This window comes from Uncinocarpus reesii, genomic scaffold (genome assembly GCF_000003515.1).
Source record: "Uncinocarpus reesii 1704 scaffold_5 genomic scaffold, whole genome shotgun sequence".
NCBI classification, from domain to species: domain Eukaryota; kingdom Fungi; phylum Ascomycota; class Eurotiomycetes; order Onygenales; family Onygenaceae; genus Uncinocarpus; species Uncinocarpus reesii.
The window spans coordinates 427,942-455,849 of NW_003052496.1; the positions used below are offsets into that span (position 1 = coordinate 427,942).

The following is a 27,908-nucleotide window of genomic DNA, read 5'->3' on the forward strand; positions in this document are numbered from 1 at the left end:
TAATTTTGAAATTGTTGAGGTTCTCGCGTTTGACCCCTAGCGTTCCGAGTCACCGATTGCCTGGTGTGTCAACTGCAATTTATTAAGCTTCGTAGTCCTGGGTACCGACAGCTGCGCTGCACTATGCAAAGAAGATGCAGTTTACTACACCCGCGGTCGGTCGTATACCTAATCAATTCCAGAGTCACGAAAGTGCATCACCGATATCTCCGTCTTTGTTATTGGATCGGTGGGTTAGGATTGCCACAGCTTAAACCCCCGACTTGGACAACAGGCTGCTCATGAGATTTCGATACAATTGTTCCCTCGTTGTCTTCCAGAAGGCTTCCCAGCGGTTTGGTATAAAGTTGCTTTTGTGGAGCGTGATGTCCTGTTTGGAAGCTGGTGCTCCGTGGGTCGGACGGGAGGATTTTCCGTTGCCGACGTCCCAACGGACCGAGCGAGGTTTAGCTTGACCTCTTCGGAGCCAAGTCGAGATGAACTTTGGATCGGGTTCCCGGAAGACCACCCTGTCCCTCCCGGTATGGCCCACGCGAGGAGCAGGCTAGCGGGTCATGTGAGCCAGTTTTGAGTCGGTTTCGAACTCAAAACCGTAACGGCCCTTACGAGTCTGGTTTCGTTTGGTTTCTTACGCGTGACGCAGGACTCTTTGACCAAGACCCTTTTTGGGGCACTCACATTGCCGCTCCATTGTTTGCCCCTCGCTATCGCAACGGAATGTCGCGGAGGCGCACTTGCGTGGCATTCCTTCCAATGTTGACCACGAGAAGACGGCTGAGACCTTGTCCAAGCTGCGAGACATCATGGACGTGTGTTTCCATATGCGGCGGAAGTTGATCCCTGTCCCGACGTCGCCCGAACCAAGATTCGACGTTCGAGACTCGTGCACATCCATCGATCGACGGCATCAACGCTGCGTGAACGCCATACGGGCCAATGAGCAACGCGACTATCAGTGTCCGCAGCACTCCGCCCACATAAAACATTTTGATTCCATCTCCTGAGACTTTCTCCATTTCAGTTCTGGGACAGTCGAAGCAGCAAACTTAAAACTTTACGTGGTGTTGTGAGTCCAGCGGCGGCTATCTCGTCTTTCTACGAGGCTGACACCCTTTGGTCCCGACGGGCTTTTTTTCTGGTCCGACGACAGCTCAAGCGAATGCCGCTCATCTTGCATGCATAACCGTTTTTGCATACATCGTGCATACTGGGCCGCAATGTTACGAACACTTTGCATCATTCGACCCCACTAGTTAGCAAAAGTAATGACCTGTCGGCATTTTCAGCCATTTTACCACTTGAGCTCACAATATTGGACTCTTGAAAATGGGGTCCAGATTCAGGTGCCCACGCCGCTTAAGAAGATTGGAAATCCGTCCTATCCTTGACTTGTGGTACCGAGCTTGCCCTATTGGTTGAATCATTCAAATTTCCGACGAGTTGCGCCAGTTAAGGCAGTTTGCCGCGTGCGTGCCTAATGGGTAGTTTACAACGGAATGTCCCCCTGTCGTCAGAGCACGGGCCTTGAGATGCGCATCGACTGTCTGGTGAACCGGCAAATTAAAGATAGGCGTTCTATATCAAGCCTGGGGTCAATACGAACCTTCTTTATGCGCTGGCTAATCTTCGATACCCTCGAGGTTACACAGTACAGCGGCTGAAAGTGCAAACGACTGACTGGATTTCACAAACCGGCGGCAAAGTCACAAAACCTTCCGCTGGTTCGTGGAACCCATTTGCACCGGGTTTGCGGATCTCTCTAACTTTTTGATTGCGATTTTGGATATTTGCTCTGTCGATGGGGCTATCTTCCCGTACAATCGTGGTCCATGGTAGATTTGAAGTTCGGGATGAACAGGGAATTGGGTTGGCCAAGTGGTTGGTGGTCACAAATTCTTGCATTTTGATAGTGCCGTATCCTCTATTGGGGGGTCGGCTATGCCGTCGCTCGTCAAGTGATTTGACATCATCATGCAGCTAGGACTTCCAATAGCCGCGCTTCCAAAAAGATGCTCCCTCACATGATGTACGGGATCAGATGATGTCGAAGCGTTCTGCTTATCTCGCCAACAACACTCTTGCTGGATACTCAATCCCGGAAAAGATGTTTTTCTATGTATCACAAATAAGGCATGTCGTGCTCAGAAGCGGCTATTGTCTAGCATAGTGCCAACACCCGGATCTCCAACCAGAAACCTAAGGGTAGCAAATGCCTCCCTAAGGTGTGGGAAGGGTGACATTAGAGATATGCCGCCAACCCTCTGCTTGTGCTTAGCTTCCCTTTCTTCCTTTCATGCAAGTTTCAACTGGTGAGTCCAATTTCCCGTCTTACTATCTCTCAATACACTTCTAGAAACCCGGGTCGAGAGCGAATAAGTAGCTAAGCGAATAGAAGCTACAGTTCTTTTTTCAACACGTCAAAACTTCAAATTCATATGCAAATACCCTCTACCACCATTCGAAATCCAACCGGAGCATGGACTGGATGATAACATTGGACCTCTCAATAAGGATACGGGCACGGCTTCGGGCTCTTTCTTACCCGGTTCATCAAAGCCAGTTTGGAGAACTTAAAATGGCTAACTTTGGCAACGCTCGCTGATCCATATCAATGCCATAATCTGCAAGGGTTTGGAGTGCATCAGGACAAGCAATGGCGGAATTCGATATTGAAAGTGATTCGCCTGCTAAGGGGCCAAAGCCACGGCCCACATGCATGCTAGATGATTTGAGTCAGCTCAAAGGAATCTACTTTTCGAGACCGCTATGGAGTTCGGCATGGGCTTCCAGTGTATGAGAAAAATACCTGAGACAGATGGTTGACTCGCGGTCCGATTCCCTCTGTACTGGAGTTGGTCCAGCGCCACGACAAGGTTGTAGCTTGAGCACAGACCCAAATTCATTACATAATCAACAATTTCACGGACCTTAGATATTCCGCTCCGGCAGTATTTTTGAAATTTGGCCCAAGATTGAGAGGAACCTCAGAGAAAACCAGAGGGTTACTGCGTATGGGCACCTAGTTATTCGTTATCATGGCATCCGTTGCGAATTCAACTCTAATGCCCTTTCTTTACCCTTGCCTATTTAATGATACAGCCAAGTATACGCTTGGTGCCGCGCTCAAATTCCAAAAAAAACTCAACTCTTCCCTCCGAGTCCGGCATACCCGTTATGTTAAACATGCCTCTTCGTTGACGAGCTCCCAGACCTCGAAGAACGCCCCGGAGGCGAGTCGTCTTAACCCTTCGCCATCGGACTACGGTCGGTTCATTTTCCAAGATCGGTGCATTCTCAGGCTACGTACAGGTTCTGGCGGGAGTGGATGCGTCTCGTTTCTTCGGGAGAAATACATATCAGAAGGACCCGCGAACGGTGGTGATGGAGGGAGCGGAGGGAGCATCTATATCCAAGCCATTGATGGGCAGACTAGCCTTCACAAGCTTGCAAGAAGGGGACTGATATATGCTGGGCGTGGACGAAACGGAAAGGGGAAACTCCAGGAGGCCAGCGGGGCAACGACGTACTCTTACAGGTTCCTGTTGGGACTGTGGTTCGCGAGATTGGGAGGTACGATCCTGTGGCGAAAAAGGAACATGAACTACGCTATCTCAAGAGACAGATGCCCGAGCAGGAGGCACTCCGCGCTATGTCTTCAAAGCGGGAGCAGTGGGTTCTTTACCCAGGAGCACAGGCATCCGATTTTTTGACGACGGAGTTTCCTATCCTACAGCCTCCCCAGCGTATGAATATCGCGGCAACAGAACCTCCATCTCCTATACACCTCGACCTGTCCCAGCCGATGGACAAACCGATGTTGCTTGCTGCTGGTGCGGTTGGTGGCTACGGTAATCCGCATTTCGTGTCAAGATCAAATCCACGACCAATATTCGCTACGAGAGGAGAAGATGGCATGTCGTTGGAATTGGAATTAGAGCTGAAACTACTTGCAGATGTTGGGCTAGTAGGCTTACCGAATGCTGGAAAAAGCACCCTCCTTCGGTCAATCACCAATAGCCGCGCCAGAATAGGTAACTGGGCGTTTACAACACTCTCACCAAATATTGGGACTGTTGTTCTAGATAACCTCACTGGGCGCCCATTCACCCAGTCCAAGCCGGGAGCAAAACCGCGCTCCCGTTTTACGATCGCTGATATACCCGGTCTAGTCGAAGACGCCCATCTCAACAAAGGCCTAGGGTTGGGATTCCTTCGACACATTGAACGAGCGGGAATTCTTGCGTTTGTTGTGGACTTGAGTGCCGGCGACGCCGTACAGGCTCTCAAAGGCCTATGGCGGGAGCTTGATGAATACCAGGTTCTTCGAGAACAGCAACTCAACATGGAGACAGAGATCAGGTCCCCAAATCCAGCCTTCAATAGTAGCTGCGACGAGCCACGGGTCATTGACGCATATTCGGATGATCTTGATTCAGACTTTGCAGCCCCAATACAGCGAACGAACCTCCCAGAACTCGAGGTTCAGCCCGTGTACACGAAGCCCTGGTTTGTCATCGGCACAAAGGCTGACTTGCCAGAAACCCAGGAGAACTTTGCGTCTCTGCGTGCGTATCTCGCTGATGTTGAGCGGGGCCTTGTGGAACATCCTGCTCGTCGCCAAAACGCCTGGCGGGAACGCATATATTCCATACCTACCAGCGCCATCAATGCCGCAGGCGTAAATAGCATCCCTCAAACAGTCGTTCAGTTGTTGGACGGGCATCACTTAGGATAGAATTCCGCTTATACTTGTAGTTTAGCGACGAAAGTTTTGAGCATTAATTCTCTGTCCTCCGTAAATAGCATAAACTTGTTGAGCCTCATCGAAGATCTTGTGTTCGGGCAGAGACTGTCCAATTACTTCCGCGAGAGCTCGCAGGTTCCACTGCCGCAAATCAGAGAGGTCCAAAAGAGCCGGTGCGGAGAAGCCAACACGAAGCAACGAAGACACGATCCTTGTCGCTGCCACCGCATTTCTCTCCAAGCCTTGCGACGTTGTCAACAGGTCCGTCCTACAATGACCTTGGGGAGAGAAATCAACCTATCTCTACTGTCCTCACCTTTGCATTTCCCGCGAGAGGGTTGACCGTGTCTACGATTTCACTGCCACCCCTGCACGCAAGCCCTTGATTCGAAGGCGTCAATTGGTCCGAATTCGAGGCCCTGAACGAATCGTCTCCGTCACAGAAGGCAGAGTTATCAAGTTGAATCCCGTGTGAAGAGGCAACAGAACTGTCCTGTCTCAGACACAGAGCACCTCCTTCTCGAGAATATACCCAAGTGCGATAGGTAGTCCTTGGTTTGGTGGGTGAACGAGATTCCGGTCAAACAGCAAGGTTCGTATCCCCAGAGCACAATAATAACCGAAGAGCCTTTCGGCATCGAGTGCTATGACGATCCGCAAGTTGACCTCACAAGACCGCGAGGCCCTCACATAAAGCCGTGGTTCTGTTATTTTGACATCCGTGTGCTTTTCTATGAACAACATGGTGATGCCGATCCTGAGCTATGCTGAACTCCGCGACGACCCAATCGTCCACGTCCCCGGCGCGCAGCCATAGTGGCACAAAGCGTCCATACCCTTCCGACGAGACAGATGCCGTCCGCCCATATAAAAATTCCCTTCCTCGCATTGATCGCCCATCCCAGAAGTCCCCGGTAGACTCGTCACCTGTACGAGACCGGGAAGAGAGGCCTCCGCGGAACTCTTCGACCATATTCCCCTCGTTTCGCAGCGTGTCCGCATGCCATCGGTGCCGCAATCGCAAAAATCGGTGCGATCAGCAGCTTCCGAGTTGCCACTTGTGTGAGAAGGCTGGAGTGCCCTGCATTGGATTTGACCCGATAACGAAGCGAGAGATTCCAAGGAGCTATGTTTACTTCCTTGAATCACGGGTGAATTACTTGGAAAAGCTGCTGGGCGACAATGGAATTGAATTCGCACCTCCCAAGGCTCACGAAGGAGAAACGAAAGCCAAGGCCACCGCGTACTCACCCAGTGCAGATTCTACGGCTGGTGAGGATTCTCAATTGAGCAAGCGATCCGGATCGCTCGAGTCTCCCGGTGTAGCCAGAAGCGGGACCGACATTGAAATCAAAAATGAAGAAAAGCAAGCTGAAAGTCAAAGGAATGCTGTGCACGCCAACGTCCAACAAGAGGCTGCCTCTGACCATAAGCGGCGAACACCGGATTCCAATAGAGGCTTGGACAATTTGGTTTCGAAAATCGGCATGGTTCCAGTCCACGGCGCGTCTGATTCGAGGTATCTCGGTTCCACCTCGGGCATCTCGTTTGCTCGCGTGGTCTTTGCAGCTGTAAGAAGTTCAGTTTCATCCAGTACATCGGAGCGTGGGGCGATGCGTCCGAGTTCACGTCGGGCCTCTACTGCTCCTGGTAATCATGCAAATTCAATGAGAGACTCGTTTTTTGGGCTGCAAGCCAGACCGTCTATGAATCGCGCGCCGTTCCCTGATTGCGCGCTGGCTCGTCGCCTTGCGAATCTTTATTTCGAGCATGCAAACCCTCAGGCTCCAATCCTTCACAGAGTGGAGTTCATGGAACTGTTTGAGCGTGTTTACTCTACGGAAGAGAAAGCTCGGTCCTCTCGCGACCTCTATACTCTAAATATCGTCTGTGCAATTGGCGCGGGCATTATTTATGATGTCAAAAGAGATGAGGTTTCTTCTCGTAACGAGGATCGTCCCGATAATGACACGCCATCTTCACTAAACTCTGAGGGGCAAGACCTTCCTTCCGGCCATCAGTACCAGCCGGAGGAATACCACGCTTCCGCCATTTTACATCTTGAGTCATGTTTCAGCTCGCCTTCAGCTGCGGATGGATTCATTGGCGGCCTAGAGGAGCTCCAGGCCGTCTTATTACTAGCGAGCTTCGCACTTCTTCGACCTGTGGCTCCGGGTTTATGGTATATAGTAGGAGTAGCAGTACGGCTGGCCATTGACTTGGGTTTGCATCATGAAGATGGCACTGGTCTTGACTTTGTCGACGAAAACTTAACATCGCACCAATTACATCGACGGGAAAGCGTGAAAAGCGGGAAGGGTCAGGCAAGTGAAGCGTCCTTGGGTAAGCATAGCATCCACGCACGAGAACGCGGACGGCGCGAATGGATACGAGATCTTCGCCGTCGTTTGTGGTGGAGCGCATATTCCTTCGACCGCCTAGTCAGCACCTGTGTTGGGCGACCGTTTGGAATTTCGGACGAAGTCATCACGACAGAGTTCCCTTCCCTCCTCGACGACAAATATATCACCAAAGCAGGCTTTTTAACCCCTCCCCCCGGCGAAAATGCAAGCTATAAGCAAGTCTCATACCACTACTTTAAATTCCGTTTACTGCAGTCTGAAATTCAGCAGGTACTTCAATATCAGCAAGCTAACATGGCACGGAGGTCAAGCACCAACCGGAATAATGTGTCGTCCACAAAGATGGACCTTCCTTCACCCTTTCTTCAAAAGTTTGGCTCTTTTCGCTCATGGAGACAAGATGTTCATCGTAGGTTGGATGAGTGGATGCAATCTGCACCTTCTTCCGAGATAATTGGTGTCAAGTTTTCCGTCGAGTTCTTGGAACTCAACTATTGGCAAGCATTAACTATGCTTTATAGACAGAGTCTAGTGGTTCCCGCGCCATTGGCTGCCGATCTCAACCAGGCAGAGCATGTTATGAGCCCGTCCCTGGCGAACATTGAAGACAGCGAGGATGAAGACGACATATATGCCAAGGTTGCCGAAGCAGGTCAGAGGACGTTGAGATTATATCGTCAATTGCATCGTGTCCGGCTTGTAAATTATACGTACCTTGCAACACACCATCTGTTCATGGCAGGTACGTTCTGAAACTATCCTTGGATGTATGATACGATGGCGATGCTCACAAGACAGGCATATCATTCCTCTATGCAATATGGCATTCACCGGTGGTTCGAAGTCGCCTCGTAAGTGACTAGATTTTTACCTCCTGTTTCTTTACCTGTGTTGACTTGGCTTCAGACTCTCGATGATGTCGACTTTACTGTTTTAGGTGCCATTTCAGTTTTGGAAGACTTGATGGAAAAGTGCCCTCCTGCCGAAGCATGTCGAGATGTGTTTGAGCGAATGAGCAAGGCTACGGTTCAAATGTGTTTGTCCACGACTGGCTTCGGCCTATCATCCCGCACAGGGGAAGATCCCTCTATTATCGCAGGGAAGAGTGGTCAAGGTCCTAAACGACAAGGTGATGCACCTCGAATCCCAACAGGTCTACGTGTCGAGCCCGACACATCTCCAAACATTCAATCTACGGTTACGGCGCCGATACCGTGCGAAGCAAGAGGCCCCGACTATCACGATGTTAATCATGATCCCCGCCTTCTGCCCAATTCTTCTTTTCCTTCGAACAGCATGAGTCCAACAGAATATCCTAGAAACTATCATGATCAACACACATCGAAGCAGTTTTTGCCACAACCTCCACCTATAACAGACAGGGCCTCCTTTAATACCATGCAACAACATCTTTACACTAACAGTTCTACTTCCGCCCATCACCAACAAGAATCCGCTTATGTTAACCCTTTTACAACGCAATCCCCTCTGCACGCGTATAGCGCTCCTCCCCAAACCTATCTACCAGACCTCGACTTTCTTAATTTCGATACCCGTTTGGACCACGAACAACTATACGCCGCATCAACTGGCATCGACCTTGACACGTTCCCTATATCCTCGCCTTTTGGAATTGGTGGCGGCTCGTCGGACACGGGTGTTGATTTGGGCTTTGGCATGACTGTTGGCTTGCAGCACGACTGGAGTGAAGGCGCTGGGTATGGCCTCTTTGGTGAATTCTTCTTTGGAAATGGCGCTGCGGGGAACTAAGCTCTTGGGGATGCCAATGGAAACGCGAAATGAAGTTATGTCGGAATGAATAATCTTTGTTTGGATCTAGTCGCATATTTTAGATGCAAGTAACTTAATGTACCTCAGCGAATGTTGCTAACGATTTTGGTCAATGATAAAAAATATCTATATATCATCAATCCTTTTGGGATTACTAGGAAGCAAGGCTTGAAGATTTTTTGTGACCTGGATACCGGATTCGTTTGCTCTTTCTTCTCCTGATACTGAGTTGGTACTCCTACTGCAATGGTGCCATTCCGGTTACCAGGTGCTGTTTATAGCAGGCAGATGTTGGGGGATTGGGGCCTATGACTGTTTCAAATCCGTTTCGATATCTCAAGAGAGTAGGAGGTTGGTTATGTGGTTAAACTCTAGCAGTGCATACTTCTGAATATCATAGGGAAATTTTGAGTCGCGATAAACGCTTGACCAAGGAGGCCACCAGAACATTGCGACTTGGAAAAATATGGAAAGAAGATATCAATTCGTTATTGAGTAAGACTTGATCTTTAGATATTAAAGGTGCTTTCCATAACTTGTTTGAAATTTTCCCAATCATTGGCAATTTTCCGCAGGGCAGGAACGGCGCGGTTTCATGGGCGATCGTTGTCAGAAAAAGGGCTCAACGCGCATGATGGATAGAGCAGCAACCACAAGACCGAAATGGATGAGATGCATATTGGAAGAAGCATCAGTAAGTGGGCTACAAGATGAAAAAAATAAAAATTGCAAAAAGTTCACATTGAAGTACCCGCGTGCCAGGGCAGTCCAATGCTATGAAAACCCCCAGGTGGGGATTTTACGCCGTTCGGTCGGTCGGTCGGTCGGTCGAAATCGGTCGGTCGCCGTCGAGGGTTCGAACCCGGGAGCTGGGGGAGGAGGAAAGTGCACGCCACCATGTTCATGGATTGTCCTGATGCACTATCCTTCCTCCCCCGCTAAAAGTAGAACATATTTGGGGCTTATAAGTTTAGATTTCTTTGTTTTGGACTCGGCGATCCTGATATTCCGATCCTTCGCTTCCCCGAGCTCCCTCCTTCCACCATGTCATCGATGCTCTCGCTCACATCTCTAATCTTAGGATTTCTCCCTCAACCTTATATCATCGAGCTCGGTGGCCGTTGTTTCTCGATTCGTTTCCCTAACCATTAACTGTAATCAGAAAAGCATGGTTTCGGCACAACACTTACTAATTCTTTTTTATAATATGGATTTCTCCCAAAGGCGACCCAACATTCAAGGTTTGACGTTCTTCACGCTCCGCAGATTCCGATCTTTAACCACAGGGGTAAGGTGTATCCCATGTATTCCAACATATTGGGTATTAAGATGGTCTCCTCGCTGTTCATACCAAAATAGGGATGGGGAACTATACGGGTATCTAACGTTTCGCAACGTTATCCTGCAAACTCGACTTTTCTCACGCTCTGAACGAGCGCTGATATACAAAAAAGATCAAGAGTGCGAGAAGAGACTTGGGAGGGAGATCTGGATACGACGAACAATGAGGCTGATATTGGTTTGTCCTAGGAAAGCGGGTTACGAGGGAGCTATTCCGACCCGTCCAACGAGACATTCTCGCTCAACAGGTCTTTTGCCCTTCGGCCCCAAAATCTGAAGAAACGATTTCTCGATATGACATGAGCTCTGGTGTCGTTGTATTATCATGATGATGTTGATAGGTGTCACGGATGGTGATGGCCCCTAGGATCCTAGATGACATGGCAATACACAATAAGGCGGAAGTTAAAGGAAGGGCTAGGATGGCTATAGCTGGGAGCCGGAGGATAAAGATATGTATCCGTAGGATATGGCGGATCTCGATCGAAACCATCTGGAGGGTGGGTAATAGTGCTGGTGATACTTGAGGACTGGCAAGCGATGACCTACATTGGAAGGGACAATAAACAAGGCCGATCAGGGGAATAGAGCTAGGAGAGATAAACAGGAAACTGTTTATAGTCCAAGAGGACTACAAAGCGCACTGATAAGCCGTCAGTATGGCTGAACGTCTGATGGAAGCAGTCCAAAGTCGATGGTAGTCGTCAATTCCAAATCAAGTCTAGTGGGTGACTCTGCTGCACGTGACCCAACGCAGAAGGCGGTGAGTGGTGTCAGAATACTGGCAGTTGTTTATCGATTTGCTCGTGATGTGAGGGCCAACTTGTATTTTGTTCATTGGTTTCAACGCGTGTTTCACCTTCAGCTTGTTGCAGCTGGTGCTTGTTATCTGGTTGATATTCTTCCTAAACCTTGCCAGTCAGCTTATTTTTCTGCTCTCGTTGAATTGCAACAAAAATAAATGAAGATTGTCCTAGACTTATCAGCGACCTGATTCTATTCAGCAGTCACTCCTTATGTATGTTTCCCAGTCTTCCACAAGAATTATGGTGAATGACTTTGATTATTGTTTTTCTTATTTTCATTTGAATCCCATATTGTTGGCGCTCTCCAGGCACTAGTCTCTTGCTTTGGTGTACTGCTACCTAACATCTGCCCAATAGACCAACCACGTCTTCCCATTGTGCGTCGTCCATATTCGAATTCACCAAGGTCAGTTTTAGATGCTGTCTTGCATCACTCAACCCAGTCTCGCCTTGGTTTGCCTCACCTTTCATGGTTGGGCATGAGTTCGCCTCAGATCTTGACAATTTGATTGAGCTGGCTGGTTTTCCTTTTTCCTGCACTATTCATAACGCTGGTATTTAGCGTGTCTAAGTTAATCAAAACTGTTATACGGAGTACTAATCTTGACTCCGAATTGCAGGACCTTGAACTCGTGGACATTCATTTTCCCAATTATTCTCGAGTCGAACTCCGACGAACCTCGATCGGCTCTCATCGTGGTAGTGAACCCGTGACAGATAATCGATGAATGGGACTCCATGCGAAGAAAATGCAATAATAATAATCAAAAAGTTATTTACCATATTTGACTGCTAAGCAGCCGATTCCGGCATTCGTGCTCTGACAGATATTGTCAGAGAGACGCTGGTCGTCGAGAATGGTGAAGGTGGATGTGAGAAGGGATTACTACGCGGAGCTATGTATTGATAGCCGTGCGGAGCCAGAGGAAATCAGAAAACAATACAGGAAACTCGGTGAGCAGTATTGTCATTTGAATCCACTTTTCCCGCAACTGAGAGCTTACCAGCTACGGCATAACGGCAGCATTCAAATACCACCCCGACCGAAACCCAGGAAGAGAAACAGAGTTCAACTCAAAATTTCAAGCACTCCAGACCGCCTACGAGGTTCTCAATGACTCTCAGTTACGAAGCAAGTATGATACGGACAGAATCCGCGCTGGCTATGGAAAACACTATAGCTCTTCGCGGGCAACTGCTACCCCTAGGACACAAAGTTCGGGAACTCCATTTGCTCCCACGCCTCCGCGAAGAACGCCAACAAGCACTGGGAACAAGTCTGGCTATCCCCCCACAGGATCGTACGCTCCTCCACCACCAACCTCTGGGGCACAGAAATGGAACAACTACACGAAACCTGGCGCTTCAAAGTGGGATAAGGTATATGAAGACGCAAGGACACGAGCTGAAGCGTATCATGGATTTCAAAATATGAAACATAATTCCCATCCTGCTGGTGGATGGACGAATTTCGACCCACGGACGGGACGCTCATCGCAGGAGGCAGGGCGGACTGAAAAGCCTCCCACAGCGAAGGCACAACAAGGTCAAAGACCTCATTCTGCATATGAATCTTATTTCAATCCACAGAAGCAGACAGCCCCTCAAAGATCACAGACAACTAAGAAAAGAAATGGATTTGCTCCCGGAACGCCTGGGGGAGATGAACCAATGGCAAAGAGTACTTCAGCCTATGCCAGCGTTTCGAGAGGTGAGAGGGCTCAAGCCTCAAATCCCTTATTTGAACAAGCGCCGTCGCCTACGAAGAAGAAATTTACCGGCGATTCGAACCCTTCTTCAATGCCGAATTTGGAAAGGACTAGCAGTAGATATGCTACCGCTGGCGGGGAGAAGACTTATGTGTCGAGTGCGGGCTTGGGGTTTACCAGCAGCGCCCGTACCCTGTTTGAAGATCCCGGGCCTCGTCCTCGAACAAATCCACCGAGTCCAACTGCTACTCCAGTTGGAGGAAGGCATCACAGCGAGAGTCCTAAGCTGAGACCTAGTCGTAACCATGCTTTCACTTCTTCCCCTACCTCGAGTGACTCGGATGAGATTCTCCCCACTTTCCGCCCGAAGGCCAAGCCGCGTACAAGAATTCGCAACAAGGGAAACGCCAACGCGTATACGAACTATAACAAAGGATATAGCAGTGGCGACACCTCTTCAGCATGGGCAATGCACCCCGATTCATGGCTGTTCGGTGAGACGAATAACGGCCATAAAAAAGCGCCTGCAAAGGGTAACCGCGGGGACTTTGGTGGCTGGGGAACGGATCCCAACAGTTTCCATGACGGAATTGAATCAGACAGAAGCAGCCGCAGAAAAACTGCGGAGCGCGCGTCGAAGTCGTTCAAACAATTTTCTAGTAATGCCGACAGTGATGAAAATGCCCGAAGGGAGACGGGAGTTCCAGCTTCTAATGAGGGCCGCAATCCCTCGTCTAGTAATATGTATGTCACCCTTACTAATTTATTCATGGCAATGGCCATGACCCTTCTTCCTATAGACCAATCCTTTTGATGCCGTTATTCATACCTAAGAAACTGCGGCCTTAGTTCATCGAAAGGATGGTTTAGGAATAATGGAAATGGGGAAGGCCACTGGATTTTATCATTATCCGGCTGGAAATCTTCCTCAGCTTAGTGATGCAGAAACTAATTGAATGCTACTCCTTAGTTTCGGTGCGATCAACGTGAATGAAATCCATAAGACAACGCCAAAAAGCAAAAGCCACGACTACATTAACACTAGTTTCTCAGCAAAGGAATGGAGTGGCACCTTTGGGGATGGCGTACACTTTTTCACTCCTGCATCGTCTAGCAGCTCTGCATTTGTCTCGAAGACAATACCAACACGAGGTAGAACTCTGAACAAGCCTGGCATATCCTCCCATTTTCAGCCATCGGACTCTTCACAGACTGCAACCAATCCCAGCGCAGATCGTGCTTCCTCTCAACCACTTCCACCGTTTGCAGAAGCGAAGTTTTCAGCTGATCATTGGGCAGAACTCCTCAAAAACAACGAATGGACAATTCCACGCCCCGACGCATTTCAATCGCAGCAAATGGACTCTCGCCGTCACAAGAGCCCCAAGAAACAAAGCAGGCCTTCGAAACGCCACGCGGTTCCGCGACCGGCGACTGTGACATCAGAAGCTGAAGAGGCGGCAACGATGTACGCGTCTGGTGTGCAAACGGCTGAGAATACCATGAACGGAGCTGCTGAAGCGATGGATATTGACGAGACAATACCTTCCGCAGGCCTCCAAAATATACCAACCGCGACTCCAAAGGAACCAACCAACTCCTCCAATGTTAGAAACCCCCTTGCTTCTAACACAGGTCCCGATCTTCTCGATTTAACGGACATTGGGCTGGTTAACCCATTCACCGCAACTAATAGTAGCGGCATTAACGACTTGAAGGACTTAAATACTACTCTTCCGTTTGATTCTCAGCCCGAGTCGATTCGAACACGTATTAAACCAAAGGATCTCTCTCTACCCAAACCACCCAAAGTTCCGACTGCTCCTAAGTTTACTGTCAATCCGGGGCTTCCGGGCATGAAGCCAGAACAAATTCTCGCTCGGGGAATGTGGGATCGGTTTATGACCGATATGGCGGCGTATATGAACGAATTCAATCGGTTTAATCGAACCATGCTTTCCCATTTTAACTCGAGACAAAACTCCGTTGATACATTGCTATCACCAAATTGGATGAGTGCTAGAGGTGACAGTAATCGGTTGAATCTGGATGGGAATCAATGCCCTGCGGCCGGGGATGACGAAGACGAAAGCAGCGACGAGAACAGCCTAAGTAATACTGGGAAATTTGGCTTTACTGCCTACGTGCGTGGAATGGAAGAAGACTTTGTTGTTCGTCAACACTGGGAAATCGCGTGGGAACGCCATCGTCAGAGTATCTTGGAGCTTGGACGCCTACGTGCCTGGATTCGAGAAGGTGCAAAAAGGCAGCTGGGTTCGAATGCCGAATCTTTGATTTAAGGATCCTCAATATTCACAGCACCAGGGAGGCTAAGGAATGACAAATTGAGGCGTAAGCGGCCGGAGTGATCATATTATTGGGTGACTGCGTTTGGCAAGGAGTTTTAGTCTTTTTCCGCCGATGGTATCGGTGTTTGGCGAGCGTTGTTTACATTGCCTGTCGCCCTTGAATATCGCTGCAATGTATGGTTATGGGGCCAACTACGCTTTATTTGATAATTTTGACCCAGCAAATAGTAAATCTTAATCCGATATATCTGAATTCCGTCTACGGAGTAGATGCATACATTACTAGAGGGACAGGATAAATGGACGACCCCCTGTTAATGGTTGGTTGGAATGTCGTCCTGGAACATTAGTTTCTCCGATAAGTTTCTAATTCAAGACTAGCTTGGTTTAGGAACGGCCCGACCTATCCTCCGACCCGATTGAATCCCTTACATAATCAGGCTCCCCCGCCAAAAAAGTGACTCAACGGCACAAAAGATTGCGCGCATATTCCGGAGTTTTCGCAGTTTGGTCATTTGTACTTGACGTTGCAAATCTTGACACAAAGTCCCTGTCGTAAGACGGTTATCGCGGGCTCTTACGGTTCCCCAATTCACTCAATTAAGTGCCTGCACGTTGTCAACTGCTATTGAGGGAGGCGGGGTTCATCACTCCCTTTTTACCCCTCGGCATCCTTGCGCTGGATATCACGGACTCGTCAATTGCACAAAAACAAAGTCAATTGGTTAGAGATACCTTGAAGTTTACTCGGAGGTGGTATACTGTCCAAGCACTTGTATCAGAGTTCGGAGCAGGATCATGGTGACACTGGTTTTGGGCTCCCAATTTGGGGACGAAGGTTAGAAATTCCTGTCCCTGCATCATCGGTCAATTTGACAATTGGCCCGGATGCATGATGCCATCACAAATTTTGAACGCTGTACTAATTCGGATGGATGTCTATTAGGGAAGGGAAAAATTACGGACCTTCTCTCACAAAATGCGGATCTCTGTTGCCGGTCAGCCGGCGGACATAGTGAGTTTCTACTCCTCGCTCTCCCTAGCAACGAGCTCACAGCCGATTACCGTTGTGTGCGCCAATGGAGACGGGAACCGTATTGATTAATGTATCGCATTGACTAGACGCCGGGCACACGATTATCCATGACAATGTCACGTACGATTTCCATATTCTTCCTTCGGGCCTCATCTCGCCGAAATGCGTAAACCTAATCGGTTCCGGAACGGTCGTCCACGTTCCCTCATTCTTCAAAGAGCTCGAGGCTTTAGAAGGAAAAGGCCTAAAGGACGCACATAAGCGTGTTTTCATCAGCGACCGTGCTCACGTTTGCTTCGATCTCCATTCTGTTGTCGACGGTCTCGAAGAGGCAACCCTCGGCGGGCGGAAAGTTGGGACAACTGGAAAAGGTATTGGGCCATGCTATAGCGATAAGGCCGCGAGAAGAGGTGTACGGATCGGACAAGTTCTGGATGAGGGCGTTGTGGAGACAAAATTGCGAAGTCTGGAGGCCGGCTATCGACGACGGTTTGGGGAGTTGAACTATGACTTGGAAGCGGAGATCAACAGGTTCAAGGTAATCTCTCCATCTTGTCTCATAGTCGCTCGTTACTGACCATAATCTAGGAATACCGAACTTTGCTTAAACCTTTTGTGGTGGATCAATTGACGCTATTACGCAAACATAAGGACGCATCCATTCTCATCGAGGGAGCTAACGCCCTCATGCTCGACATTGATCACGGCACATATCCATATGTTACCTCGTCCTGCACCGGTTTAGGCGGCACCATCCAAGGGCTTTGCTTGAACCCAACTCAGATCAAATCCATAATCGGGGTCGTAAAGGCATACAGCACACGAGTCGGCTCAGGTCCCTTCCCCACTGAGCAAATAAACGAAATTGGCGAGAAGTTGCAAGTCACGGGCCGTGAGTTTGGAGTGACAACTGGTCGAAAACGACGCTGTGGGTGGCTTGACTTGGTGATGTGCAGATATAGCACCGCAATCAACCATTACACTGCTCTCAATTTGACCAAATTAGACATCCTGGACGAATTTGACGAGATAAAGGTTGCCGTCGCCTACCGTCTGGAAGGAAAGGAAATCGAATTCTTCCCTTCTGATGCCGATGTGCTGGAGAAGGTGGAGGTGGTGTATGATACGTTACCAGGCTGGAAGACGAATACTATGGGCATCACGAAATGGGAAGATCTGCCACCAAACGCTCAGAAATATATCGAATACATCGAGAAAGACATAGGGGTTCCGATTAAGTGGGTTGGAACAGGCCCAGCGAGATCCCATATGATCGAGCGAGCTCAGTAGGGCTCAGTACAACACTTCGCTTCAAAGGCATCATGTTTCTAGGTCACTTGAGCGACCCCATTTCGCTATCTCTGCCATCTCGGAGAAAAGTTCGTTTCCCAAGAAGATCCTAGATCTTTCCGTCATATTATAACTTTACCGCGCTCATGTCTTTTTGACTGTTCTCCGCCATTTTGGCATAGCATCTCCGGATTTGGATAAGGCAAACTGGGAAGTAAAACCCCCGGACTAAACTCTAGACTTTATGGAGATAAAAATACTCTATCAATCCTAGATAAATGCTCCAATTCTCGGAATTCTGCTGTTATTTCAATGTGATGATGTTATCTAGCATCGATTTATAGTTAAGCTTTCAGGAACAACATAAACCCGGGCCGTAAGCTTAGGTAACCAATTTTATCGGCCAATAGAATCGATTTGCTTCAAGATGTTGCAGCATAAGAAGAGCAAATCACCACCACTACTGCCTTCGGGCATTTGGTCTTATTGAAACGATACAGAGAAGATTAGCATGGCCCCTGCACTAAGGATGACACGCTCAATCAAAGAGAAGCTCCAAGTTTTTTTGCCGACCTCGCGTCGAGGTGTGATGCCCCGAGGGCAGAAGGGCAAGCTGGAGTGGCCTGGGTTCGATTTGCCCTTGTTCTACAACTATTTTTATTTTTGCCCTTACACGGCGGCAGGATAGAATGCACTGGAACCTCGCAGAAAACAGCATAAGTCTGGGAAACAATGGCTACTAATAGCAAAATGTACGAGGGTCCAGCTATTATCAAATGCACTTTAGCATTCTAATTGCTCTGTCAATCCAACCCTGAACCATTGTAAGTTATCTGTTTGGGCTTTGGACTTATGTTGCCGCCTGGAGGCCCGGCAGATATCCCTTTATCTTCACCCATCACTGCTCGTCTTTGAGCTAAAATTCTCTCCTGTCTCGTCAAGAGGTCCACGTCCCGCTTGTACTGCCTATCATTAGCGCCCTCGAGCTCTCTGATACGCTGCATCTCCACGGCTAGTTTCTTATCTGCCAGCTCCCGCTCTATCTGTGCTGTCTCTTGTGCCTGTCCAATTTGGAGCCTGCCCTGACGCTCGAGTGTCTGAAATCGAAGTTGATCGAGGGTCTTCATGTGTTCAAACTCCAACAAACGATTCTGCTGCGTGAGGCGAGCCTTTTAAGCTGCAGATTCGGCCTCAAGGCGCAATTGATGTTTTGCAGAGCGCTCAGTTGTTGCTTCGCGTTCGTCTGCGATTTGACGGTCATGCTGGATGCGCAAGTTATGCGTCCGTGTCATCAGGACATTCTGTTGCTTTGCAATATCGTCGTTCTGCTTTAGGCGTATTTGGTGGTCCTCTTCTTCTTCCTGCAACCGTTTGGCGCGGATCTGTCGCCGGTTTTCTTCTGCCGCAATTTCTGGTGGGGCATTGACCATGTCGGGGGGTTGTGGACCGGAGAGCCTGTAGTATACGTCCTTGCAACCATGGGCTTGGAGTATATAGAGGAGCTGTGGAGCGTGTTCCCTTGGACTTTTTTGAAGACACTTCTTGATGTACATGGACGGTGAGTACACGGATTTATCGGCGGTATAAAGATTGCTTTCATCATTGATTATTTTCCACATCCCGCTTGCCAGAAGAGCAGTTGTGATACGGACGCACGACTTTGGGTTATCCAGGGCATGGAGCAGGACTGGTTTTCCTTGACTTTGATCCCTTAAGTCCGCCTTTCCAGAAACAAGGGTGTCGATGGCTTTTCTGATTCTAGAAACAGGCAATCCAACATCGGAAGCGCAGAGGCACAGGTTTGCCATCGCACAACGACCATCATGTAGCATCGACGGGAAGTTGGGATCGTGGCCGTAAGAGAGAAGGAGTTGGATAGCATCTAGATTCAAGGCCCTGGCTGCTTCGTGAAGGCTTCCATCGTCAACCGCAGCGCCTCCCTCGATAAGAAAACGCATTGACTTTATTTGATTTTTTCTAGTTGCGTAAAGCAAAGAGCTCCTACCATCCTTATCACATCTTGAAGCATCTGCTCCATGTTGGATAAGCTTCAAAACGATTTCAGCGGGCCTTTCCATGGCTGCTATCAAGATTGGCGACATCAACGACCCAGTAGATTGAAAATCCGGGTCCGCTAGTAGGATGTTAGACATATAAGCAAGCCATGGGTCGAATTTTGCATACCTCCATGCTTCAATAGACATTCAATCACATACGAACTTATTTTCTGTTGTGGTTGTAATAACGCCCATAGCAGAACTGAAACATGCTCCAGGCCACATTCACTCTCAATCAGGTACGGGGTGGTTTGATTGACATTCATACCATTCTGCAAGAGCTTCTCCAAGACTCTGGTTCCTCGTGGCCATTTCTTCAGACACAAAAATAAGAGAGATTCCCTTTGCGATGTGTTCGACCATGCTGTCTCTATAGATTGTATGTCCATTCGATCTTGATTTAGAATCTCAACCAATTGTAAGCTCATGTCTTCAGAGAGATCTGAGGTTAGAACACACGAAAGCCCAATCATTAAGGTCTCGCCTGAGGGATTAGACTCAATGATCTTCCTAACCAGTAAAAGCTGGCCTTTTGAGATTGCGGCCCGTAGAGCCCGGCCGTCGTGATAATCACCACTGGCTCCAAACTGAAGCAAAAGATCAACGAAGTGCGCTACTTCCGGATTCGTCATTGCATTTTCGATAGCAGCGATAAGAGCAAGATGGAGTACCTCGCCTGAGGCACCATGATGAAGTAGCGATTTGATTATTGGCAGGCCATCAGCTGATAGCCAGCCTACCCCTGCCGATACTGTCTTCCCCAGAACGTACGTTGCAGCAGTTTCCTCTGAAGCTGATTCCAGAAGAAGCTCTAACGTCAGTGCATCATGAGATAGCGCGGCGTGAACTAAGGGTTGACTGTTCGCAAAGTGGACGGAGGCGCCATATTTAAGCAACAGTAAAACCACTTCCTTATCACAAGGCTTTTCTTGAACGACTTTGAGGAGAGCTTCATCTATGCATCGCCCGCTGCACCCTTTCTCAAGGACTCGAGTAATGTATGTAACGCGTGAAGTACCCTTGAGAAGAAGGGAAGATTCAAAAACCGTTTCCAGCGTGCCTGGCGAGAGAGAATGTCCAAGAAATACCTCGAATGCCTCGAAATAGTCATAATCAATCGATTTACGCATTGCTAGGCCTTGTTGATAATCTGCAGAGGCGCCATGCTGGAGAAGGAGCTTCAAGAAACGAATATCCCGGATGTCTGACCTGACTGCCTCCAGAAGTATAATACTCAAAGGCTCGGCCAGTGACTCATCCATTGCGTTTAGCAAAACAGTAGCTAGTTCATATCTTTTAGAGGAGGTTGGCTGCAGCAGAAGTTCCAATCCGCCTAATATTGTCTGGCGTGATGGCGTCCTCGATGCAAGAAGTGCAAGCTGTAGCTCGTTTGACTGTTTCACTGCTCTTCGGATGGTAGCCCCATTGTTGAAATTAACGTTTGCTCCGTGGTTCAGAAGTAATTCCATCAGTTTCAAGTTACTGGACGGGGAACTCTGTTCAGCGATCAATCCTGTGCTCAGCATTTCTCCGCTAATGCCAGCATCAAGGAGCCTATGGCACATCTTGTAACGGATACCAGAGTCTTGCAAAGATATTGCCGTAAGGAAGGCTCCGTTCAAGGCTTTAGATGAGGGTTGGAATTGCAACAGCACCTTCAAAAGCTTGGGCTCCGAACTCTTACACGCGAGTTGTATCGCTTCCCCCCCGTTTGTGTTAACATCTGCTTTCCCCTTCTCGAGAAAAAGCCCTACCAAAACAATGTCAACGGGGCTTTCTTGAACGAGTTCGATTAGTTGCGCGTCTATTAGAGGTCCACGGGCCCCTGCTGTCAGAAGCAAATCCACGATCGTGAAACGCAGCTCTTTGTCAGGCAATTCACATGCTTGGCTGATGGCTCTGGCAAGAGATATTGCAGATGGTTCGCCTTTGAGTAAAAGGCTCAAGGCAACGATGTCTCCCGACTTTGTTGCTTCTTGAAAACAACACCCGTTCTGAGCATCGACACTTGCTCCGTGCTTCACAAGTATGTCAATGTACTGATTTCGTTCCATCGTATCCTCCGCAGAAACAGCTCCTATCAGCGCCATGTCGACCGCTTCGCCTCGGGCCCCAGCTCGTAATAATTCCGACGCAAATTTTAATTGTAAATCCATGGACAAAGTTGGTAGGAAGCAGAAACAGTATGCAAATGAACTCCGTGACGGTTTTCCATCGAGAAGTTTCTTGAATATTTGAAACGATTTCGGGGACATGGCAAAGCAAAGAGCCTTCGCGTTAAGATAGTCAACGGAAGCTCCGTGGTCGACCAAGAATTTGACTAGTAATTCATCATTCTGCTCAACGGAATCAACCAAATACTCATCCAATGCGACCCCGCCAGCGCCACGTCTGACTAGAGTTGACGTGATCCAGAGCTTCCTAGCACACGGTAGATTCCCACTAATTTTGGGGAATTTAGCCAATATGGCGGATGCGCACTCTCCGTCGAGGTTTCCATTAAAAAGAGTAGTAAGCAGTTCAACATTGTCCATTTCTATAGCTTTGATTATCGCGTCGAAAGGGTTATAGGATGTCAAATCGTGGTGAGTAACGATCGTTGAGGCGAGCTTCTGATCATTTGTAAAAACTGCTCTTGTCAGGGCTTTTGTCACATTCTCTCCAGACGCGCCAGCGCAGACCAGGATTTCGATGATCAAACGTCGCTCTTCGGTCACAGTGGTCGTTTCGAGGAGGATATTCCCAAGAGCACGGTTAAGGGATTGCCGCGATGGCGGATATTCGGCGGAGGCTAGAGCAGCAATGAGGTCAATTCTCCCCGCCTTAACCACAGACTCGAAGAGTTCCCCCGAATTTGCGTCCGCGCCTTGTTGGAGAAGAGCTATGACAAGCTGAAGCGAGCCATTGGAAACAGCGATAGGAAGAGCTTTATCGAGGCACGATTTTGCGAGCGGTATCTCGGAGCTGAGAAAAAGTTTGACAAGGGGGGTGTTACCATTTCCCACGCTTTCGAGAATTGCAGTATGGCAGAAGTTCGGATCTGCCCCGTTTTGGAGCAGGGCCTTGACTGAGTCTAAATCAGAAGCAGCAACGGAATATCGAAGACACATTGCTATTGATGCGGGATCCGCGTGTGAAGCCAACAGAGATAATACCCCCGCCTGTTGTTTCTCCGCCGCGAGTAGTAGGAGCGCTTCTATCTGCGCATCACCGGTCTCTTGCTGATGCTTAAATATGGGCTTTTTAGCTTTTGCATCTTTGACTTGGCTGAGTAAACATTCGACAACTCCAATAGGTCTATTTTCCTGGATAGCTGTCTCGATTGCGGCGTAAAGTTCGTTCTTTTTAAAGTTGCGTTGGCTTGGAGTGCGTCGGAAAACATGGGATTTAGAAGAGAAAGCCTCCAGTCGTTTTTGTCTTGCGAGCGACTCCGCTGCTGCTTTATCTTCTTGGCTGAATGAAGAGACAGATTCCCTCCTGAGGCGTGGTAGATGTCTATTCATAAAAACGCCTAAGCCGGCGGCTAATTCTTCGAGGCGTCCGCGGTTGTGAGATGCAGAACTATTTGCCTATATTGAAGTAAGCAAACACTAGTTCAGTTTCCCTGTTAAAATAGAATTTACATACTTCCATTTTTGGCTTCAAGGTAGAGAACTAGAGATGTTCAAGGCGCTTGAGTAGCGATGGAGCTGAGAAGAGATCGCCGGCCGACTGTTCATCATAAAAAGAGGAACACAGTGAGGGAAACATGTCAGCTAATTTTGAAATCAATACCAGTGTTATTATTCACGTCACCCAATTGACATGGATATTCCCATTGGGCGCGAATGTAGCCTCTCATGTCCATTGCATGTAAGCGCCAGCGAATAAACCGAATTCACCATACATGGAACATTATCCGTCGCGAGCCTGAAGTGCAGCCCCATTGATCCACTTGATATGCTAAGTTTAGCCTTTGTTATTGTTTCTCGCGACATCTTCAGAGAAAGCTAAGAGACTGCAGTCAACTGGTGTTCAGGAGTCATAAATCTAGGCAAAGGAGAGTAAAGATGAATTTTCAGATTAAGAATTCAAGAACTCCATTATGCGCAGAGATTTTCTTCATAAAAAATAAATCGTGTTCAACCTTTATCTTGCAACAATGGCGGGTAAAGAGTCCACAACCTCGAGAAGAAGAGCAGTGAAGTTGATCGGTGGACGTTGAAGCGAAGACCTAAAAAGAGCAAAAAAGAAATTTGGCGGTACTGGGAATCGAACCCAGGCTGGCGCGGCCACAACGCGACGTCATACCACTAGACCATACCACCTTGTTGATGTCTGTATGACTCACCCTTGAGAATTTCAGCAGCCCTTGCTAATATTGACGATATCCTGAACGTTGGCAAGACATGATGCCTGGAAGGAGCTCGCTGCGTATTGGAAGCCATAAAATACATCCTCGAAATATAGCTTCCTGGAGTAAACGAGACTTTGGTTAATAGAATATGGTGAACCACGCTCAAGCCGCTCAGCCTCAAACACGATGCAAAGTCATCAGGCTGCAGCTCAAGAGTAGTCGGCGGGGATGAGAGACCTCTCCCAAGATTTAAATTACCCAGGCTAGAGGACACTTTGGCAATCAACCATGGCATCACCGAGCAGAGAATCCCGAATCAAAGGCTCCATTTTTGGCGTAGCCACAGTCGACGCCCTCGGGGGACCTGTCGAGTTTTTGCCCAGGGGCAGTTTCCCGAAGGTCACCGGTTATCAACATAACAACACATTCAATGTGCCTGCAGGGTAAGCAGCTTTATGTTTAGACCCTAGGTGACCATTGCGAGTCCGCTCACTTGACCACAGCACCTGGACGGATGATACTTCGATGACCCTCTGCCTCGCTCAGTCACTCATTGATAGCAAGGGCATCTTCAACCCTCAAGCTGCTCTACAAAATTACATTCGGTGGTGGAAAGAAGGGTACCTGTCTGCCACCGGCTACTGCTTCGATGTGGGCCATGCGACCGTGAAGGCGTTGGCATTATGGAGGAAATTCTTTGCACTGCTAGAAAAGGGTGGCCGAAAGGATGGTTTTGAAGACGAGCAGCTAGTCATTGATGGTGCACTAAAGTACGAGGTACGGGGAGATTGTCCGCAATCAAATTCCTATAGCCACTTCTCCCAAAAGGCCAATTTATCTGACCTTCCTTCAGAACTTCTGCGGCAATGGCTCGCTGATGCGCGTCTCACCCGTAGGGCTCGTGTATTCCCATGATCTCCAACTTGCCCTCTCGGTTGCTGCGCGCTCCTCAAGGGTAACCCATCCCTATCCGACTTGCACTGAATGTTGTGAACTATACACGAGGCTCATCGTGAGCGCTATGAACGGCGCCGGCAAGGAAGCAATTGCCGAAGAGCTGTCCAACGTCCCATTCAACGACTCAAAAGTCGCAGAGCGATTCTGCAAGTATACCAGCATCAAGGATTGGGAAACCATGGAAGAAAGCGATATCGATTCCACTGGGTATGTAGTTTCCACCATGGAGGCGGCACTGTGGAGCTTTTTTACCACGAGTTCGTTCCAAGATGGGGCGTTGAAGGTGGTGAATTTGGGCCAGGACGCTGACACGGTCGGTGCCGTGTATGGAGGACTGGCGGGGGCATTCTATGGGTTTGAAAATATTCCCTCAGAATGGGTTCAAGGTCTTCAGAGAAAGGATGTCGTGGGCGAAATTTCGTCTGGTCTTGCAGGCCTCGTACAAGATGACCATGTAAGCACATGAATAGAACATGAGATAAATTTATATTGAATGGAGATCAACATTTTAGGAGTGGAAAAGTCTGAGATCGCATGCAACAGCTTCTGTACATTTCACAACACCGAGAAAAGGCATCAACAAGAAACTCAACAAAATCTAGCACAGGAAGATACAGCCTGAAAAACAAAAGCAGCCACTCAACCATCCATAGTTTTCAGGGAGCAGAACATATCAAGCCATGAAAATTGTTAGTAATACACATCAACAAAGATATTAAGACCATGGTAAAAGGAATGAAAATGTACATGAGCAGAAAACGGGGAAAAAGATGGTATCTAGTTTTGATGCAAGCCATTTCGTTTTTGACATAGAATAAAGCTGGCGCCTTCAACTCCATGAGCCAAGTAGATAGCAACCATTAGCCGAATATAACCCTTCACTCCAAGGCGATAATAGAAAAACTGGAGATGTAGCTTCGAAACAATAGGCGGTCGTCACCTTTCATGCGATATCCCGAAGAAAAGAAGCCGTTGCACAATTTCGGGGGTCGTGATTTGGTTTGAGGTACTCCATTATTGAAGAATGATGAAAATGTTAGGTTCCTATCTCCAGTCGGAATCGGGCCGTCGTCGCGAACCACGACTGAATCCTGACCGAGCGCTATCGTGCTCCCGATCACGCGAGAATCGCCCACGCCCTCTATCGTCCCAATGAGACCTTGGTTCGTTGCGCGAGGATCCGCCACGTCCGGAGTTAGATCGACTTCCGCCACGATAGTCCCTTCCCCGTCCACCCCTAGGCGCGTTGAACCCAGATCCACCTTCGTTCGAAAGGCGGTCGATGTTCAGGGTTCGTGAAAGCCGACCACTTATTGGAGGAGGCGACTCAAGACCCCAGAGATGTTTTGTTAATTCATTTAGTTGACGGAACTTTTCACGGGACCCGGCCGCGTTGCTTAGGGAAGCCATGTACGCTTTCTCTTTCAGCTCATAGTCAATCTCGGCGAAAGCTGCCTTGGCTTGGGAGATGATGGAAGCCACAGGCTGAGGGTGCATTGAGTGGTCTTTCGATATATCAACCATGGCCGTTTGTAACGCGTCGGTGGCTTCCTTGATTGGAATGGCTCGAAGTCTTTGATGTAGCTCGCGGTTCTCGGGATCAGTGACCAAAAGCCACCCTTCACCAGTCTTATTTGCACGAGCGGTACGACCAAGACGGTGAATATATGACTCCCTATCACGCGCAACACCGACTTGAATAACATGCGTCACGTTGGGAAAGTCCATTCCACGAGCGGTTACATCGGAAGAGAAAAGGATAGCGGATGCCGAACGGCGAAACATGTCTGAATATCTTGTTCTCTGCGCTTGAGTCAAACGAGACTGCATTTCCATTGAACGAATGTTGAGCGGATGCGCTGAAGCGGGATTTTGTGGGTCCACTCGTAATAAATCGAAAGCTTCCTTCGCCAAACTAACCTCGTTGGTGGAATTGTAGTAGACGATGGCTTTGAAAGGCTTATGCTTGATAGGATCTTCTTGGTGATTCGCAATTGCCTTCATGGCAATTTCCATGATTGCTGGCATCTGGTTCGCTAAACTGTGGAGAAATACGGCCCGTTGAGGAACAGACAGATGCGTAGGAGCCTCATCATCTCTCACTGTTTTGATGAAAGAGAAATCTGGTTTCAATGTTTGGTTAACGATATTCCTGATCTCGGGTGCCACAGTGGCGGAGAACATCAGAGTTTGGCGATCAAATTTCCTCTGGATTTGGAAAATGGGTTTGCAATCTGGCGATATCAGGTGCAAATCCGTCATCGAGCAAACGGTCTGCTTCATCTAAGACGAATGCACTTAGTCTCGGTGCTTGAATTCCTGTGCGATCGTCGCTGAAAATATCAATTAGGCGACCTGGAGTTCCAATGAGAAGGTGACAACCCTCTCGTTGTATTTTTCGAAGGCCTTCAATCTTCCTAGTTCCACCGACGGCAGTCTGGACTTTGACGCCTGTGTTGCGAACGACTTTCCGAGCTTCTTCGGCGATTTGCTCCGCGAGTTCACGAGTCGGTGAAATTATAACAGCGCGAATATCTGAGCCGCCGGACATCTGACGCCCTCCACGAAATCCTGAGCGGAATCCTCCACGGGTGACTTGAGCATTGCGTAGCGAAGGGTCCTGGCGAATTATATTTTGAATGACTGGAACAAGGAAGGCAAGGGTTTTGCCAGTACCTGTCTTAGCCTGAGCAAGCCTGTTGAAATCAATGATCAATCAGTCGTCGTCTAGTTAGATTTGAATCCTAGGATTGAGTAACATACACGTCTTTCTTCCTAAGGGTGTGATGAATCGTCTCGACTTGAATTTCTGTCATTTGTGAGAGGCCCATGTTGTTCGTAATCGCGTCGACGATCTTCGCATCAACTAATCCCTTGCTCTGCAAATCCGCGAAGTGCGTCACTTTCTCCTCCTTTTCAGGGAGCGGCGGTAGTGCATCGCTCTCAGCGGCAGGACTAACTGCCTGGCTTGCAATACTCCGAAGTAATGGCGATACATGAAATGTTCTCGCTGGTAGTATGGCGGGTTGAATTGGTAGAATCACCGAACGACTAACGAACGACGTAAGACTTGGACGAATACATTTTTGAACATTGCGAACGAGGAGATGTCCTCGACGAACACCAAACATCCTAGCTTTTCCCGAAACAGCCCTTTTCAAAGAAGATG

At 48.6% G+C, this 27,908-nt stretch overlaps 8 protein-coding genes and 1 non-coding gene across 9 annotated transcripts; 5 read left to right on the forward strand and 4 right to left on the reverse strand.

Annotated features, from left to right (window-relative positions):
• Nucleotides 1-250: 250 nt before the first annotated feature.
• Nucleotides 251-1,902, reverse strand: UREG_07161 (uncharacterized protein; the record flags this gene model as incomplete). The annotated part of the gene is made up of 4 exons (XM_002582342.1): nucleotides 251-544; nucleotides 735-1,023; nucleotides 1,059-1,249; nucleotides 1,693-1,902. 4 exons carry the CDS (start codon nucleotides 1,900-1,902, stop codon nucleotides 251-253), a joined length of 984 nt encoding a protein of 327 aa, XP_002582388.1.
• A 1,747-nt stretch (nucleotides 1,903-3,649) lies between these two features.
• UREG_07162 (uncharacterized protein) lies at nucleotides 3,650-4,735 on the forward strand (the record flags this gene model as incomplete). The annotated part of the gene is made up of 1 exon (XM_002582343.1): nucleotides 3,650-4,735. The coding sequence occupies one exon, from the start codon at nucleotides 3,650-3,652 to the stop codon at nucleotides 4,733-4,735; it is 1,086 nt and encodes a 361-aa protein (XP_002582389.1).
• A 773-nt stretch (nucleotides 4,736-5,508) lies between these two features.
• Nucleotides 5,509-8,877, forward strand: UREG_07163 (uncharacterized protein; the record flags this gene model as incomplete). Its single annotated transcript, XM_002582344.1, has 3 exons — nucleotides 5,509-7,849; nucleotides 7,906-7,958; nucleotides 8,014-8,877. The coding sequence occupies 3 exons, from the start codon at nucleotides 5,509-5,511 to the stop codon at nucleotides 8,875-8,877; spliced, it is 3,258 nt and encodes a 1,085-aa protein (XP_002582390.1).
• A 3,025-nt stretch (nucleotides 8,878-11,902) lies between these two features.
• Nucleotides 11,903-15,054, forward strand: UREG_07164 (uncharacterized protein; the record flags this gene model as incomplete). Its single annotated transcript, XM_002582345.1, has 3 exons — nucleotides 11,903-11,999; nucleotides 12,070-13,498; nucleotides 13,725-15,054. 3 exons carry the CDS (start codon nucleotides 11,903-11,905, stop codon nucleotides 15,052-15,054), a joined length of 2,856 nt encoding a protein of 951 aa, XP_002582391.1.
• Nucleotides 15,055-15,861: 807 nt separating this feature from the next.
• UREG_07165 (adenylosuccinate synthetase) lies at nucleotides 15,862-17,389 on the forward strand (the record flags this gene model as incomplete). The annotated part of the gene is made up of 4 exons (XM_002582346.1): nucleotides 15,862-15,901; nucleotides 16,010-16,078; nucleotides 16,186-16,637; nucleotides 16,688-17,389. The coding sequence occupies 4 exons, from the start codon at nucleotides 15,862-15,864 to the stop codon at nucleotides 17,387-17,389; spliced, it is 1,263 nt and encodes a 420-aa protein (XP_002582392.1).
• Nucleotides 17,390-18,561: 1,172 nt separating this feature from the next.
• UREG_07166 (uncharacterized protein) lies at nucleotides 18,562-23,079 on the reverse strand (the record flags this gene model as incomplete). Its single annotated transcript, XM_002582347.1, has 3 exons — nucleotides 18,562-19,523; nucleotides 19,574-23,015; nucleotides 23,074-23,079. 3 exons carry the CDS (start codon nucleotides 23,077-23,079, stop codon nucleotides 18,562-18,564), a joined length of 4,410 nt encoding a protein of 1,469 aa, XP_002582393.1.
• Nucleotides 23,080-23,682: 603 nt separating this feature from the next.
• On the reverse strand, nucleotides 23,683-23,753 carry UREG_08016. The gene has a single exon. It is a non-coding gene; the product is annotated as a tRNA-His (tRNA).
• A 317-nt stretch (nucleotides 23,754-24,070) lies between these two features.
• Nucleotides 24,071-25,205, forward strand: UREG_07167 (uncharacterized protein; the record flags this gene model as incomplete). Its single annotated transcript, XM_002582348.1, has 3 exons — nucleotides 24,071-24,225; nucleotides 24,343-24,559; nucleotides 24,636-25,205. The coding sequence occupies 3 exons, from the start codon at nucleotides 24,071-24,073 to the stop codon at nucleotides 25,203-25,205; spliced, it is 942 nt and encodes a 313-aa protein (XP_002582394.1).
• Nucleotides 25,206-25,783: 578 nt separating this feature from the next.
• On the reverse strand, nucleotides 25,784-27,870 carry UREG_07168 (uncharacterized protein; the record flags this gene model as incomplete). Its single annotated transcript, XM_002582349.1, has 3 exons — nucleotides 25,784-27,022; nucleotides 27,171-27,435; nucleotides 27,503-27,870. 3 exons carry the CDS (start codon nucleotides 27,868-27,870, stop codon nucleotides 25,784-25,786), a joined length of 1,872 nt encoding a protein of 623 aa, XP_002582395.1.
• Nucleotides 27,871-27,908: the final 38 nt, after the last annotated feature.